The sequence below is a fragment of the Furipterus horrens genome, unplaced genomic scaffold (assembly GCF_987537825.1).
Source record: "Furipterus horrens unplaced genomic scaffold, mFurHor1.1.pri manual_scaffold_11, whole genome shotgun sequence".
NCBI classification, from domain to species: Eukaryota; Metazoa; Chordata; class Mammalia; order Chiroptera; family Furipteridae; genus Furipterus; species Furipterus horrens.
Window position 1 is genome coordinate 50,097,519 of NW_028327181.1, and position 17,783 is coordinate 50,115,301.

Here is a 17,783-nt window from a genome sequence, read left to right on the forward strand (position 1 = left end):
CTAGTGTGCACGCTGTCATTGGGAAGAGGGCACAGGCGCTTGGGCGGTCAGGGTGCACAGGTGGCCTCAGCCTCGACTTTTCCCCACTTGGAACCTGTCAAAGTGGAAGTAAATTGAATGAGAAACCTGTAGGAAATAATGGATTGAGATATGTGGGTTTGAATTCCAACTCTGCCATCTGCTAGCTGACCTTGAACACTTTCTTAACCTTTCCAAACCCCAATTTCCCCATCTGTGGAATGGGGCGAGTAATAACAGCTTTTTAGGATGATTGTGGACATTAAACGAGAACTCAGTGGAGCTGCATTTCCTCGCCACCCTTCTGTTTCATTGGGGGATTCACCTCAGATGCTAGGGAGATGGGAGGGAACTTGCGGTCACGTCCCGCTCTGCTCATCTTGGCCCTTCAAGCAGCAAAGGCCTGCTTACTGCAAGGGTGCGCCCTTCCTCGCAGGTTCAGGAGTGCCTGCCAAGTGGTTAACAAGCAGAGCTTAACATTTTGGTGGTAGTATATCCAGGTTTTTAAAAAACACGTTTTCACATGTTTTGTTAAAGCAAAAACTTAAGAAGCATCTTGACAATGCATAGACAACAGCAAGGACTCCAATTGTGCATATATTTTCCTATTTTTGGAAATTATTTCTTTGGGATAGACTTCTAGAACTAGAACTTAAAAAGGACCGAGGACGTTGATGCTTAGGGATTTTGATGCAAGTGTGTAAACTGCTCTGGCAGCGGCAGTGGGAGGGCCTGCCCAGGCCACCAGTCCCACAGCTGTGCCTTAGAGGGCCTGTGGGTGTGTCTCCCCCGCTGTCCCCTAGGAGGTTGGGGGCCTGGCCACCACAAGGATGGTCTACCTGGCTTTGCATGGCAGTCCTAGGAAGATGAGGCCTATAAAGGAAGGAGCCTCTGGTTGGGGATAATTATCTGAGAGGTATTTCTGGGTTTTCTCTCCCTATTCTGAAGGGCTGTTGGCCTTCACAAGGACCTGCCTTGTGTTCTGTTCTGTTCTGTGCCACATTACGGGAGACCCCAAAGAAATAAACCTCTGATGCTGCCCACTGCCTGGCCCCAAAATGCATGGGCCTCCAGAAGCGACGGTCTGGCTTTGCCTCTTTTCCATGCCTTTATGACAGGGCCAGTGAGTAGCCCAGGGTTGAGGCCTCATGTGTCAGCCCTGTGGGAAGGAGGAAGGACGTGTAGAGAAGGTGTGAGTGGCTCCATGTGTCACTCCTCTTCTGTGCACTGGTAACGTCCTCCACCGCAGGGCCCGAGGTGTCGAGATGGTTGATCGAGCACCCCACGTGCTGGGTGCACACATCTCTTTTGCTGAGGTGGCATCTGCTGGTGGCACACGCATCCTCCCTGTGTTCTGCATTTCCAACCCAGCTCCCAGGCACCTGTTGGTTGGGGCTGTGGCACCCAAGTCTCTGGGAGAAGCTTCTCTAGGGTTCGGGCATGCAGGGCAGCACAGCACACAGGCAGACATTCTGCACCATTGGTTCTGGGCTGACCCGTGGAAAGAGTTGGATGGGATTCTTCTTGCTGCCCTTACCCCACCAAGCCTCATGTTCTTTTGTGGCTTTACCTTACTAATGTATCCCTTTTGTAACCGTTCTGTCTAGCATGCACCCCTAGAGCTAGTATTGTAGAGCTGGTATCATTTTGGGCCTCACACACCTGAAGCAGCATGTGTGCATAATGCACCCTTGGCCATCTGTGGCTGGGAGTGCGCCCAGCTCCAGGTGCAGCCCGCCTCTCCCGTTCTGACTCCTGCGGGCCATCGTGGCCAGTTCTCTCTGTGGGCTGCTTCCTCTCTCCTTGCCCCGCCCGAAGGTGTTGAATCTGTTCCCTCCACCCCCATGAGGTCTTGTCTCCCTTCAGGCAGGTGGTGTGATAGAGCAAATACTGGACTGGGAGTCAGAAGTTCCGGTCACTCCAGGCAGCCACTGATTCACTTCTACTTCCTGACGCTTTGGTGAAAGTCTAGAGTAAAAGTTTTGGCAAAGTATAGAGCTAAGAAGTACTCACTGCCTCCTCTGGTCCAGTCAGCACCCATACAGAGGAGCCTGACACTGTGGCCCTACCCTGTCCTTGGCCCGGCTGTGTGGCAGCCCCGGGCTCTCGGTCCCTACTGCTGGAGGGACGCTCAGACTGGGTGCGTTCTGACCCCAGCGCAGCAGTGGCCTCATCTGTATCCAGCTGTCCTGTTTTGGAAGTGGTGCCTCTATTTTTAGTAAGCTGCCTAATTGGAGGCCATTCTGAACCTTAACGAGCTCACCACGTGTTGTAATCCAACTGTCTGTCCTTCTCTTTTTTTTGTGGGAAGAGTTGATGTTCATGCCCCAACCAAAACAAATCTGTTTTTGCTGGAGACAAAGGCTCTTGCTGTTGGAACCCTGCCCCTCCCTGGCCCCTGCTCTGTTTCTGAAGTAACTTCCCGTGGGTCGTCAGCACTGCTGCTGCCTCCTTCCAGACACGGTCCCTGTTGGTGAAGGGGCATCCCCTGCGCTTACCTTCAGGGTATCATGGGAGTGAAAAGCGTATTGAAAAATATGGAAGCATAATTTTCTGCAAGAAAACAGATTGATTTCAAGTATGATCTCCTTACATCCTGCCTCAGACAATGGCCCTTTGCACACCATTTCCCTCAGCTGTGATGCCCTCATTTTATTTTAAGCCGGAAGAATCAAATCTTTGAGTAAAGCGTCTTTGTTCCTTTTTAGCAACAGGACATCTCATAGGATGTGAGGCAGGGTGTTTTCTTGGGAACAGTCGTCATTTAGCTTTTCCCCTAAATAAAGGAACGTTTTATGACTTTGGCAGCTGTAAGAATGTAGAATATATTCACAACCTGAGTAAAGGGTTTCATCCTGCGACCCCAACACCATCTGGAATTGTGGGCCAGCGTTTCGGAGACAATTGAGGACATCCATCCAGTACCTTCCCCTGGCTTCTCAGCTCATCCCAAGTACAGAGTCCTGGGACTGACGTTAACGCAAGGCATTTAATGAGCTTCAGAGGAGAGGTGTGTAGCACGTGTGTTGTGCTAGTGAGGGGCACTTCACGTGTGCCTGGGAGCGTCATTAGCGGGTAAGAAGAACTTTAGAGGCAGCGAGACGGGAAGCGGTTTCCTCAGGACGCCTCCAGAGATTCATTGCTTGTGAGACAGCGTTGCTGTGTGGGTGTGGGGTTGCCAGTGAGACCAAGGGTCCTTGCCGCCTTCTTACCTTGCCCCCTCCTTTTCGCCCTGACAGCAGAGTCGTGCCTACTGTGCTGGTTGCTGTGAGGAGTACGTTGGAAAAGCTTCCCGGCGCAGCTCCCTCACTTGGGTATGACGGGGTGCACGCTGCATCACAGTGGCCGGCACCTGCTGCTGCTTGTGCCAAGTGTTCCAGAAGGTCAAAGACACAAATGACTCCTGTGAGGTGCTGGACCTGGCACACTGACCTGGGCGTCATAGCTCCCAGCCTCTTTCTAAAGGGCATTGTCTGGAAAGGGAGGCAAGTGAGGTTGTCTGGCCATTTCCTTGGGTGCTTTGTGTTTTGACAGCTGCCCTGAGGAGCACTGGGTAATACACCCCTGAGCTGCGCCCTCAGGCCCTTGACTCTTCTGTTGGAAAGGAGGTACCTGCTATTGGCTTGCTTGTTCTGCCACTGGTGATCTGTAAGCGTCTTACTTTGTTTCTGCTGTTTTTCTAGGAAACAGGAGGGGCCCTTCTTTCTGATCTCAGGGAGCTCAAGGCCTTGCTGGGGAGCAGGCACATGGACACTTGTAGAGGGAAGTGCTGCAGCCTGCTGGCAGATAACAGCTAGGGGGAGCTGAAGAGCTGGAGGTGTGGGGGACCCCTGAGGAGGTGAGGTCAGAGAGGCATGCACTGGAGAAGCAAAGGTGCTCAGGAGGAGAGATGGGAGTTTTCTCATCCGCAGAGTGAATTGACTAGGCTGCCCAGGGGAGCCGGTGTGAGGCAGGAAGGAGGTGGGGACTCCTTCCGGCCCCTGCTCTCTACATCCCAGATATTCCTGGTGTATGTAGCCCGTGGTGAGGGAGTGTGTGTGTGTTTTACACCTTCCTCCTCCCTGCCACCGTGTCCTAGATGAGAAGCAGGTTATATTTGGATGGCGAGGATACTGGTCCAAGGCCTGTGGGGGGGGAGTGGCTCTGCTGAAGCCTCCAGGAACAGGAATGAGGTTGGATGGATCGGTTGAGGTCAGGATCCTATGTTTGTTGGGAATGTGAACTCTCCCCATGGCAGACATAACACTGTTTGACTTTCTATTTGGCATGGGCTGCAGGAGTTCTTATAAACTCTGATACATGGAGGCACCCTGGCTGGTTTGGCTCAGTGGATTGAGCGTCGGCCTGCGAGCTAAGTGTCGCTGGTTCGATCTTCCAGTCAGGGCACATCAGAGAAAGAAAACTCTTGATTCCAAAAAACCTCCGCTGCCTTGCGGCATACCTCTTCAGGGGAAAGGCTAAGGGAGTAAACCCCGACAGAAAATCCGGAGCCGGAGTCCCTAAGGCGGTTTGACGTTGTAGTCAACACCGGCAACTCCTGCGGCGCACCTGAAGCCAAGCTGTATTGACTCCGTCTTTCCCTTGGACCCTTCAGCTGCGAAGAGAGGGGGGGTCTGCTGCATGGGCAACAGCAGACCCTCCATATCACCCTGCCCAGGCTCTGTAGCTTCAGCTTCACTGGAGAGGACACTCCAGCGTCATCGCAAGATGTCGATTCAACACGGGAGGAGACAGATACCGTGTCACTCCCGAGTCGGACTGCACAGCCATTCTCGGCGGTGCAGATAGACTCTTAAGAAGCTACACCATCGTCTCTCGAGACGGACGGCTGCCAACGAACATGGAGGTATCGGGGAAGTGAAGGGAAGTGAAGACCAGTATGCCCAGAACACCCAAGAATGAGGTCTGTGAGAGGCCACAGAGGGGCGGTGAGGGCTGTGAGGGGAGCAGGGACTCTTGACTGTCAGACCCTGGCTCAGCAACTTGCGAACTGTGTAGTTCAAGTAAAAAAAATGTTTTTGGTGACAGTTTTATTGAGATGTAACTCATACACTACACCATCTGCCCACCTACAGCAAATAAGTGGTTTCTGTGCAGCCGTCATCACAGTCAGTGCTGGAGTCCTTCCATCGCTCCAGCGAGAAACCCCACACCCTGTAGCGGGCACTCCCCATTTCCCTCCAGTGCCTCTGGCTTCAGGCCACCCTCTGCTCCCCGGGTTTGCCTGTTCTGGACATGTCATGTCAGTGGAATCTTGTACCATTGCGGCCTTCTGTGTCTGACTTTTCTCCCTGAGTGCATTGTTTTCTGGGGTCTCCCATGCCGTCACATGTATTAGAATGTCATTCCTTTTTAAGGCTGTTGTAGGGATAGACCACATTTTGCTTTCCATTCACCTGCTGGTGGACATTTGGGTGGTCTAGATTCAGTTGTTGATAGTTGTGAGTTTGTTGTCATTTTAGTGTTCATAGTTTTGATCTTCTTTTTCTTAAGTAAGTCCCTTTGACATTTCATATAATAACGGCTTGGTGATGCTGAACTCCTCTAGCTTTACCTTGTCTGGGAAGCACTTCATCTGCCCTTCCATTCCAAATGAGAGCTTTGCTGGATACAGTAGTCCTGGTTGCAGGTTGCCTTTCATCACATTGAATTCTGTTTGCCAGTCCCTTCCAGCCTGCAAAGTGTCCTCTGAGAAATCAGCTGAGAGTCCTATAGGCACCCCCCTATAGGCAACTCTCCGCCTCTCTCTTGCTGCCCCCAGGACTCTGTCTTTATCTTTCACCTTTGGCATCTCAGTCATGATGTGTCCTGGTGTGGTCCCCTCTGGGGACCCTCCGTGCTTCCCGGACCTGTATGTCCATCTCCTTTGCAAAATTTGGGAAGTTTTCCTCATTTTTTTCTGTTCTTCTTCATTCTGCACTGGTTGACTGTTTTTTTTCTTCCTTATGTTCCAAATCATTGATTTGAACCCCAGTTTCCTTCCCTTCACCACGGTTTTGTGTGGATTTTCTTTCATTTCACTTAGCACAGCCTTCGCTTCTTCTCTTATGCATTTGCCATACTCAGCATATCTGTCAAGCCTGAGAGCATCTTTATCACCGGTGTTTGGAATTCTGCATCTGTTAGGTTGTCTTATCTCCTTATCTGTTAGGTTGGCTATCTCCTTGTCGCTTAGTTGTCCTCATTCTGACAGGCTCCTGTATTTGTTTGCCTTCGCGTCTGAGGTAGAGCTGTCAATCCTGTTACGTTGTAAGGGGCGGAGCCTTAAGGATTCGTCAGTACAGGGCGACCTGTTTCACCACGTTGTGGCGCTGTATGTGGGGGAGGGTCTGAGAGGGAACAATGCCACCTGCCCAGCACTCGCCCCTTTTCCAGGCACCTCTCCCACTTCCGCACCAGACTGGTGCCTCTCTAGCTGCTGCCCTGGCCGTCGTTCCCAGAGTGGGTGGGTCTGCGGATATTCTAGGACCATGGGGGGCCCTTTAAACGAGCGGATTCTGCTGAGACCGTCAGTTTCTGCCTCCACCCCAACCCCCACTGGTCTGCACAGTCAGAACCAATGAGGCTTGATTTTTCCCGGTGCTGGGACCGTGAGCTGCTAGGTCTGGTGAGGAGCTGGGCACGCTCCCCAGGTGTCCCTCCTGACTTTAAAACATGTGACTGTGATTTCTGCCGGCCTGCCACTCCTGCCACCACCACACCTCGTCCTCTCCGCCCCGGCTCTGCCCCTCCTACCTGTCTGGATGAGTATTTCTTCTTTATATCTTTGTTTGCAGACTTCCATGCAGTTTAATTTTCTGGAACTTCTGGTTGTTTCTAGTTTTGAGGTAGTTGTATTCCTTCTTAGTTGTAGCGGGAGATGCAGTGTGTCTGTCTAGGCCTCCATCTTGGCTGGAAGCCCCCCCCTTTTTTTTTCTTTGCTGTTGCATTGTAAGACTTCTTTATATATTCTGTATATGAATCCCTTTATCACATATGTGAGTTGCGAATATTTTCTCCCATTCTTTGGATTGCCTTTTCACTCTCTTGATAGTGTCCTTAAATGCACAAAAGTTTTAAATTTTTATGAAGTCCAATTTATCCATTTTTTTTGTTGTTGCTTATGATTTCAGTGTCATATCCAATCACTGTCAAATTCAGTGTTATAAAGCTGTTGCCATTGATCTTCTAAGAGTTTTATAGTTTTCACTCTTAACATTTAGGTCTAGGTTGAGTTCATTGTTGTGCATGGTGTAATGGGCACTTGGTTCTTGTGAAGTTCTGCTACCATGCTGGTTGGGTCCAGTGAGGAGGTGGAAAGCGATTCTTCCCTGCATGACTCTCTCTTGGCTGGGTGGTGAAAGCTTCCCTGGCAGCGGGTCCTTCGCTGCTTGGTGGGAACCTGGGCATCTTGCTGCCCAGCCAGCTGTCTGAGCCAGCAAGCCAGTCTGGCACAGCAGGTACAGAAAGCAGCTTCCTGGTCCTGGCAATAAGCAAAAAGGGTCCTTGTTGTGTTCTTTTTTTCTTTAAAAAATAAGTTTAGCTGACCCTAACAACCCCAGGAATGCAGGGAGTTTGGCTGGCTGATAAAGCCCTGAATGGGTCACTTCTGTCTGGAACATGGGGTTGGGGGGAAGGGGCATTAAGCACCCTTCCAGCCCTGGGTTGGAGGCAGCAGCAGCGAGTGTTCTTCCCCACAGGAAACTGACTGGAGCTGCACAGGCTTCTCTGAAAGGCTGGCCTACTGGCTGCCATACCCACCTTAGTTATTTTCTGTATCTGTGCGATATTTTATTTTTGAGAATACGCGTCATTGTCTTTAAATGTAGTCACAGGGTTTTACAGTCATCACTACAATCTAATTTTAGAACATTTTTTCATCCCCCCACCCCCAAGAAATCCTGCATTCCTTAGTTATCACCTCATAATTCTCCCTCAGCCCCTGGCAACCACTAATCAATCTACTTTCTGTTTCTATTCACTTACCTGTTTTGGACATGTAATATAAACGGAATTATGCAGTATCGCTACACCCACCTCTTGCCTTTCACCTTGATTATCCGCTAGCTGCTACAGTCCTGGCTCCAGGTGTGGCTGCAGAGCGGTACCGTGAGCCCCTCGAGGTGGGATTTGCTTTTTGGGACCGGCCTCTCCTTCACATCAGTTCCTCCATCTCATGCCTCTCAGGTAGTGGGAGCCTTGTTACTGCCAGGCCTTTGCACAAGTATCAGCTTGCTATTTGCTTAACAAGTGTGGGGTTTGGTAAGGCTGGGTATTCCTATTTTATAAATAAAACATCTTCATAAATAGAGTATTTATTATATATCGTATTATAAAATATTTAGGAATAAAGCATAAATATTTGTTATAAATGAATCTGCAATATAATTTTAGAGGGTTTGTTTGTCCAGATATCATTCAAAATATATACTGAAGTTCATTTTGGGCAGTGCCAACATAGGTGTATAGAGGAAAATCAAATTAGTTTTATCAAGGACCTCACAGTCCAGCATGGAGAACAGATGGACAGTCTCATAAATGAAGTAGGGACTACATGTACCGGCGTCTCCTTCAGAGAGGACAGGGTGACTATCCAGGAGGTGAGGGATGTGAGGCAGGCATCTCTGGCAGGGGCAGGTATAAAGGAGGTCAGCCTGTTTAGCAAGCAGCTATGGGTCTCCCAATTCTGTGAGCAGGGGCAGGAGGAGAAGCCGGGATGGTTGAAGGCCCCAAACACAGGGCCTCTTGGTTCCCCTCCACTCCTCTGCAGTGTCAGAAAGCATAGGAGGGGTGCCGTGTGGATCTGTAATCACTTGGCACTTACACTGCTCTTTGCTGGTCAGTGGAGAGACAGCAGGCCTTCGGCTCCCAGGGTGCCTGCTGGTTTCTCTCCGTTGCTGTAACTTTCCTCATAATAACATCATTTCTGGGCGTCCAGGGCCTCGTGCCAAGATACCAGAACTCAATGGCTTGTTATTCCTCATGACTCTGGGGTTTGGCTGGGACTGGTTGTGCTCAGCTGCCTCAGCTACAGGCGGCTTGGCTCTGCGTGTCTCCCATCTTCCTCCTGGGTCAGTGGCCCGGCAAGGTGGTCATGGTGGCAGGAGCAGAAGCGGCAGAAAATGCGAGGCCTCCCGAGGCCTAGGCTGGGAACTTGCATCACCTCATGGCTTCTGTGTTCTGATACTCAAGTCGCAAAGCCAGCCAGATTCAAGGAGGGGCAAATAGATGCCACCTCTGGCAGGGAGAAGAGGCAAACACTTTGTAGCCATGGTGAGTTTGTTGTGGGTTTTAATCCAGCACAGCCTCTTTCTTGTGGGAGGAACTGCCGGTCCCCGTGCGGCAGGCATCGGTACAGGGGTGATGAGCTGAAGCATGAAGGCAGGCGCCGCACCCACTGCCCCGTGTCTGGTGACCTGTATGCCTGCCCTGCGGTTGGTGACATATCTGATTCTTCCAGCTGAACCTTGAACCTTCCCACCTCTGATGCAACAGATTCCCAATTGGATCAATCCTACCCGCTTTTCAGATCAAGCAACCGAGTCTCAAAATGTGACGCCACTTGCTGCGAGCTGCACAGCGAAGCCATGTGGAGCTGGGATTCAGGCTCAGTCTATGGGTTCAGAGCTTCCCCGCTCTGAGAGCAAAATCCCAGAGCAGCGTCCATGGAGGCCACTCCCCGAAGCTGGCCTGCTGCCCATGGGACACACGTCACCATTCCTGTTTGTGACCACCACCACCCCAAGGCCCATCCTTGGAGGGCACTGGGTGGAAGCTGGGAGCCTCATTTTGGTTCTAGGGATGGATCGTCCAGTAGAAGGGGTCGTGTAAGAACATGTTGGGGAGAGGGGTATGTGAGCGTGGCCATGCCTGAGCCTGCACCAGCGCTCCCCTCCTCCCGTGGCCTGGCTGTGCGACACCATGAGCCCTCATGGAGCCCCCAGCTCCCTGTCCCGCTGTGTCTGCCCTACTCTCGGTATCTCCACAGTTCCGGGGCTTAGGTCCGTTCTGCTCTCTCCTCGGACTGGCAGGGCAGCAGCTGGGATTGGTATAGACTGTAAACAGAAGTACGAGGCCTCATGCCCAGGTGAGGGGTCAGGTCTGGATCTGTTTGAGGGCAGGGACTGCAGGACACTATGTGACCAGGCTGTGTCCAGCTGCACACACTGGTGGAGCTGATCTGTCCCTTGTCTTACTTGTGGGTTCCCCAAATCCTGCCACCCCCACTCACTCCTCACCAGCTCAACCCTGCATCAGGTGGCTCATGCGTCTTCTCAGACTGTCATTCCTTTGTCAGGCTCATAACTGCAGAGGGCATAATGTGCATGGGGGAGGTGGCCTGAGCAAGGCCGATCTTGTCTCTGACCCCACGAAGTCACAGTCTGATGGGACAAAGAAGATGGACCAGACTCATGCAAATGATAAGTTAATCTCTGTGCGTGGTGGTGCTTCCTTGCCCCCATCACAGCCCAGGCAGACTGGGTGATGGCTGGGTGTTGGGACCCAGCTCCACGCCTCAGGGACTGTGTGACCTAGGACAAGTTACTTCACCTCTCTGAGCCTTAGCTCTGTGAGACTGAGGTCATGTGACTTTATGGAGTTGTGAGGATTTTAAGAGATTAGTCCGTGACAGTCAGTGAGAGCCCAAACAGCAGATAGTAACTGCCCTTTTAAAAAGAAAACGTGTGTTTAAGGGACAAGGTGGAGGAAGAGTGTTCCAGGCAGAGGGAACAGCCTGTACAAGTGCGATGAGGGGTAAAGGCACTGAGCCACGGAGGACTGGCCAGAGCTTTGTGCTCGACACTGGGGATCTGAGGAGAAGGAGACTAAACCCGGCATCAGGGCGTCCCAGGCTGAGGGAGCGTGATGGCCACTCTGCGAAAGCAGGAGGGGCCCCCACCAGAATTTGGGGTGCTTTGGCTACTGAGACTGATGATGCCATACGCTGGCCCAGAGGGCGTGGAAGGCTGCGCTCCACGATGAGGCTGTCAGCGGGGACAGCAGGGCCGGCCCCCAAGCTTGTCTGCGGTGTGTGGTGGCTGGGGCGGGCGAGCGAGTGTTCCCCTGTGAGGGCGGGCCTGCGCAGCTTGGATCTGCCACGGGCACCCAAGGGCGGAGCACGCAGGCTTTCCTTCCAGCCTTCCCAGGCGTGGGCCGGACGGGGAAGCCTCGAACACCAGACGCAGGGTCGACTGCTTACTCCAAGGAGATAGATGGGTGCGTGACCCCAGGCCCACAAGATGAGCTCCCTGCCAGGGGTCGGGGACATGGAGGGAGCCCCTGCCTCTCCCTGAGGAGGCTGCAGGGCTGCGCCCCGCAGCAGGCGCGCCGTGGTCAGGAGCAGAGGGCTGAGACAGCAGGCAAGCTTTCTGGGCGGTCGGTGAGGGCCCTGGGAGGGGTCAGATGCCAGACGCCACAGGGACCTGCCTGCCGGACCCAGACCGGGGAGACAGCGCGCTCCTGGAGTCAGGAGCGCGGCCCTGGGACAAGAGGCTGAGCTGGGCTGTATGGAGAACCCCTGACCCCCAGGAGACAGAGTAGCCACGCAGCAGGGACCCTGTGAGAGGCCGCTTCTGGCCAGAATGAGGCCGCAGATGACAATGACCTGGACTGGAGGCAGAGGGGCAGGGGCTTGGCGGGACGGAAGGGCCCTCGTGTTGGGCCAGCGCTGCGGGTGTTGCGCCGCGGCACCTTGGCCCATAAACCTTGGAATAATGTTCTGAAGTGCATCAAACACAACACACAGGGTTACAGATAAACCAGTGATGTTTAGATACTGAAAAAATGGCACCTCAAAATATTAAACCAAATTAAATATTAAATAATTGCCCAAAGGTTGCCCAAATTACAGTATCAGAGGGAATGCCTGAGTGTCTCCATCAATGCACCGAGGAACCCGATGGAGCAGTGCACTGGGCGATAGACAGCAGGGACTCCACAAGCACAGGTGACACTTGGGGGAGCCCAAAGTCGCTGCGGGAAGATGTGAAAATGTCTGTGACTCTGCTGGTGACAGGGGCACGGTCACAGCTCAGAGTGGGCCCTGGGGCCTCTGCTCACCTCAGAAGCAAAGGCTAACTTTCAGGTGGGCACCAGTGAATGTGAAGATCTGCTTTTCTTACCCAAGGCCCCAGAGCCCCCAGACGCTCCCCAGGGGCCCTGGAGTCCCAGGGCCTGAGCTCTGGGTAGGGGTGCGAGCCAGCCCTCAGCAGCCCCACCTCCTGGGCAGCCCACTCGTGCCTCAGTGTCCACAGGAGTCCCACGAGGCCTGAATCCCTCTGGGTTTTGAGAGCGCAGGACAGCGTCCGGCATGTACTGGGGCCTGGAAACACAAACCTGCTCTCTCACGGTTCTGGAGGCCAGACGTCTGCGGAAGCTCTGGGGGACGATTCTTCCCGCCTCTTCCAGCTCCTGCTGACTCCAGCCGTTCCTTGGAGTGGTCCCCTCACCCAGTCTCTGCCTCTCACATCACATGGCCTCTCCTGTGTGTCTCTGTCTGTCTTCTCTCCTCTTCTTCCCTCCCAAGGGCATTGGTCACTGAATTGAGGGCCCAGCCTAATCCAGGGCAATCTCATCTCCAGACCGTTAACTTAGTTACACCTGCAAAGGCTCTTTTTTCCAAATAACGTTGTATTTGCAGGTTATGGGGGGCATATCTTCGGGGTATGGGGGTTGGGTACCATTCAGCCCATTATGCTCATTACATGGAGTAAGGAGGCGGGAACCCAGGAGCTCTCTGAGTCAGGCCCTCTCATGGGAGGGTGACGCCAGCTGTGGGGGCAGCCACACAGGTTATAGACCTGGGGAGGGTCTCACCGGGTGAACTTGGACTTCACAGGCCTAGAAGATGGCCGTGGAATGGAAAAGGTTACCCAGGGACCCACGTGTGAGGAGAGGAAGGACTGAGGTGGAAACCCTATATGGGGGGTCTGCATCTGAGGGTCAGGAGAGGGTCCGCAGAGGGCCTGGGACGGAGAGGAGCCTGGAGGTCCGTGTGTCCATGAAGACAAACCAGGAGGAAAGTGCTTGCAGGAGTTGGTCACACCACAGAGAAGGGTGCAAATGTCCATCAGGTCTGGCCACAAGGAGGTCAGGGGACCCTGTGAAGGGCCATTTTCAGGTGTCCTTGGGTGGCGGTGGCTCCTGACCAGAGAGAATGGGCAGGGGCACTGGGTTCTCTACCCCCACCCCCCCACAAACACACAGGGATCCTCTTTCTGACGACCCCTGAGGCCACGGGCCAGGCCTCTTTCTCTCCTCTTCCCCATTTAGCTTCATCACCTATCAGTCCCTAAATGTGCTTGGTCCATTTTCACCCATTTCTACCAGATCAGAAGGTGCAGGGCAGGGCCCTGCTGGCCCCACTGTTCTCCGGGCAGTTCAGAGTGCCCAGCCTGCGCCCAGAGCCCCACGGGTGATTGCAGGCAGTGGGGCTGAAGCCAGAGAAGGGGCGTGAGGAGCTGGGGTCAGCAGTGATCTGGGCAGCGGGCACGGGGGTGGGGCGGGGAGGGGAGCAAGGCGGCCAGGGTGGGCAGGCGGGGTCCCCAGCATGGTAGGCATGCAAAGCAAACCACAAGGACCAAGGTTAGCTGGTCTGCATGCCATCTGCGCAGGGCGGGAGGTGGCTGTCTTCTTGCTGAGGTCTCATCCAGAAAAGGCAGGGATCAGCATTGCAGGGTCAGGGACAATGTTGCTTTTGTCCTAGGAATTGTGAGAGGTTTCCTTTCATCTGGGAACTGGAGCTAAACCAGGCACTCACTCTGCTGCTGGCTTTAGCTTATCTCAGGGTGTGAGCCACTGTCTCTCTGTCGCCTCCCTTCCTGTGCTCCCGCACCCTGACTTCAGCGTGTGATGTTGGCGAGGCAGCCCCACCCCCCTTTGCCTTCCAGGGCTGACCAGTGAAATCCGCTTGTCGAAAGAGAAGCCAGAGAGCGGAGGGTGAACAAGGCGGGGGCGGTGTGCAGAAAAGGAGGCGACTCTGGGGAAGGCAGGCTGTGGAGGGAGAGCTGGCAAGGGCAGGAGCTGGGGTTGCACTAGGGGGCACTTCCTTTGTTACCTACAGGACCTTGGACCCCTGGGAAGGCCGGATGAACCTCGAAAACATGCCAAGTGAAAGAAGCCAGACACACAGGTCACCTGTAGTCTGATTCCATTCACATGAAATGTCCAGGACAGGCAAATCCCCAGGGACAGAGAGCAGCGCAGGCATTACCAAGGGCCCCGGGAGGGTTCAGGCAGTGGCCGCTAGTGGGTCCTGGGGGAAGCAGATGTCCACAAAGGAGGTAACGGTGACGGCTGTGTGGCCTCGTGAGCGCACCATGAGCCACTGAGGTGAGCACTTTTAAACAGTGAACTGATGGTGTGTGAATTATATCTCAGTTTTTATAACGGATCATCAGTCCTCCTTCCCGGGAGCAGGGGGACTGAGGGAGCTGCTGCAGGAAGTGTCTGCACACAGTAGAGCTTACAGGAGGCCCCGATAATGAGTGTGTTACATACACGTTAGATTATCTCGGGTTCACCTGCCCTTCTATTCTGGGGCCAAGAAGGCGCCCCAGTTCCGGAGCCCAGGAAAAGCCTGGATTTCGGAGAGATGTCAAGGGGGAGGCCTTTGGCCCTGGGCTGAGTCTTCCTCTGGTCCCTAGAGCAGAGCTTCGAGGGCCTGAAAGGTAGGGTGGCCAGTGCCCCACCTTCCAGGGCTCTCCTGCTTCACACCTGCTGTCCAGACTCAGCGGCAACTGTACCTGGCTCACTGCCGTGGGGTGTGCTCCCCACTTCTCCTTGGAGGTAGGTGCAGGTCAGGGCAGACAAAGACTCCCCCCCCAGACTACCGTCCGTTCATTTGTCCAGTCACTTGTCCATCTGCCTCTGGCAACGCCCCACTCCACACGCTCACAGCAAGTGGAGACAGCCAAGAGGCCCAGCTTGAGAGGCGCCCTTTCTGAGGACCTGGAAGAAGCCGCTCTCAGCCTGGGGTAGAGAGGGTCAGTGTCGTGCAGGGTCCGGGAGCACGCCAGCCAGGTCTCAGGGCAAGGCAGGGGTCCACCTCCAGCAGCCAGGCAGGCCCACTGCAGGAGGTGGCGGGGGCTCTGCTTGGCCCGAATGAGGGAAAAGAAAGACTGTGGGGCAGAGGCACCCATCTAAAAGCGGGGACACTTCAGAGAAGGGTCCTGGGCAGTGACCCTCCTAAACTCAGGTCTCACTGGTATCTTGCAGCTGCCCCAGGGCTGAAGCTGAGTGCTGACCAGCTGGCCCCGGTCTACAGCAGCCTGGGCCTCTGCCTGGGCCTCTGCCTGGGCGCTGTCCTCTGCTGCTTCCTCTTTGCTGTGGCCTGCTTCCTCAAGACAAGGGGGGACTGCCCCTCCTGCTCGTGCACCGCAGGACTGTGCTGCACCCCGGCCAAGTCTTCCAAGGGTGAGCATGAAAAGGGGGTCTTCCCCTCCCACTGCTTGTGGGACAGTGGCCAACCAGTGCTCTGTCCTGGCACCGCCTCTGCTTCTAGTGGAGAGCATGTGGCCAGCTCTTCCTGGGAGAGGGCTGAGGCCCTGCAGTCTTTTCCCTTTGTTGGTGAGATCAGTTCCAATAGGAGGCAAGAAGAGACGGGGCACCTGAGGAAGAGGGGGTGTAGGGTGAGGTCATGGGCTTGGCAGGGGCCTGGGCAACATTGGGAGGAGGTGGATGGTCTTCTTGGGGGCTTGGGGGCAGAATGTCAGCCAAGGAGTGAAAGCCTGCTCCTGCACAGGCCCCAAGCAGAGGGGGGCTGGCCCTGGCAGCTGGCCCTGTGGACATGGGTGCTGTGGGGTACAGGGTGGCTCACTGTCTGGGGGAAGCATTTCATTCTCCCAACAGCCCAGCTGGCTGTCCCTGGGGTATCGGCCTGAGGAGGAGAGGTTGGGGCCGAGGTCAAGGCCAAGGCCCTCTTCCCTTCCCACACAGATCACAGGATGGAAGCTGGGAGCACAGCGGCCAGGCTGCAGGAGCCAGTGGAGACCTGCGGCTTCTTCCCCAAGTGCGGGGTGCCCACCCCGGAGAGCGCGGGCCAGCCGGGGGCTCCCAGACCCTCACACACTGGGAGGTATGGGTGCCCCAGCCCTACAGAGGCTGGGAGGGCCTGCACCGAGTCCCTGTCCCCAGAGGGCAACCTTGAGGCTGTGTGCTGGCCTGCCCAGGAGGGGGACCCGGCTGCGTGAAAGGGAGGGGAGGGAGATGGGATGAAGGGAGGAGAAGAAAGAGAGGGAGGGTAGGAGGGAGACAGAGAGGGAGGGAGAGACGGGGAGAGACAGCCAAAGACGGGTTGGTGAGGGAGGGATGGGGGGAGAAAGAGGAAGGGGCGGGAAGAGAGAGGCAGGAAGGGCCATAGACAGGGGGACTGAAGTGGGGGGGTGGGGGGTCCAGGGTAGGAGACCTTCACTGTCTGCATCCCTGGTCTCCACTGTGAGTCCCCATCATCTAAACGTGTCTGCAATAAAGTCATCTGTGCTTGCTGGACTCAAGTCTCACTGTGGTCCCGTCGTCCCCTGAGATGATTCTGAAAGGTCCCACCTCTCCAGCTGCCTCCCTTGGCTCACGGCCCCAGCACAGCGCAGCGGCAGCCCCCTGGTTTCCCAGGACCTGCATACTCGCCGCCCACCACGCCCGGAGAGGGCCCGCTGAGGTGCGGGGCTGGGCGGCACCCGCTGCCGAGAGGGCGAGCGGAAGAACTGCCGGCGGAGCGTGTGCGCCTGCAGCTGCGCCCGGAGCCCGGGGCTGGGCCGCCTCTGCTGGTTTTACAAAACGGCTCCCCACCGTGCGTCCTCAGGAAGGGCAGAAAGCAGTGCGCGCGTGTCAGTGTGCATGTGTGTGCCGGGGCGAGTGTGCGCGCGTGGGGTGCGCGGGGCATGCGGGCTGAGCTCAGCCGCGCTTTCATGGCACCGGCCTTTGTCCGTCCCTACCCCCAGCCTGCACTGCTGGTTGCTTAATACTGTTTTCTCCCCTAACTCACCTTTTCTTCTAGACCTACTCTAATTTCAAGCTGAATTTCATGGACTCTGACTGAAAACAATAAGCAACTCACAATTTAGATGCTACCTTTGTTTTATCTATATTCTCATTAGCATTGAAACCTATATTTTAGTAGCATTGAAACCTTAAAATACATAGCTATTCTTAGAAACATTTTCTTAGTAAGATAAATACCTGATTATGTAAATTAAAAGTATCCTGTGCCACCCCAAGTTACCTTGCGCACCTACATGCACCAAAGGCTCACATAACACACTGGGGGGGGGGGGTGTAGACAGGAAACCCGAGGCCCCGTCTGCTCACACTCCACGGGCTGGCGAGCCGTTTTCACTTCCTAGGGTGGCGGCAACAAAGTACCACACATGGGCGGGCGATTTAAACCGCAGACTCTTACTGCCTCCCAGTTCTGGAGGTGAGCTGTCTGAAATCGGGACGCCAGGGCTGGTTCCCTCGGAGGACTGGGCGGAGGACCTGTTCCAGGCCTTGCTCCTTGGCCTGTGTCTCTCCCAGTGCGTCTGTTTCTAAATTATTTCTTTTCATAAGGACACCAGTCGTTAGGTTAGGCCCACCCCCATGACCTCATTTTAACTTGGTCACCTCTGTAAAGACTGTCTGCAAACAAGGTGTGTTGAGGTTCTGGGGTTAGGACTTCAGCACGTGAATTTTGAGGGGCACAGTTCAGAGCCCACCCCTGCTTCATCGCTGCAGGCAAGTTGGCTTCTGAGGACTGTGTCTGAGTGAGACGTGTGTCTGCCGCGGAGTGCAGCCTGCCCAGCGGGCAAATG

The 17,783-nt window shown here is 54.7% G+C and overlaps 1 protein-coding gene across 1 annotated transcript in view; it reads left to right on the forward strand.

Annotated features, from left to right (window-relative positions):
- The window catches only part of LOC149997546 (uncharacterized), a 78,868-nt gene extending 62,593 nt beyond the window's left edge, over window positions 1-16,275 (forward strand). Inside the window, exons 5-7 of the mRNA XM_090257484.1 lie at window positions 11,833-11,944; window positions 15,214-15,411; window positions 15,934-16,275. Coding sequence (XP_090113610.1) covers window positions 11,833-11,944; window positions 15,214-15,411; window positions 15,934-16,187 — 564 coding nt within the window. The 3' untranslated portion in view covers window positions 16,188-16,275. The remainder of the gene's footprint in view (window positions 1-11,832; window positions 11,945-15,213; window positions 15,412-15,933) is intronic.
- The last annotated feature ends 1,508 nt before the right edge of the window (window positions 16,276-17,783 follow it).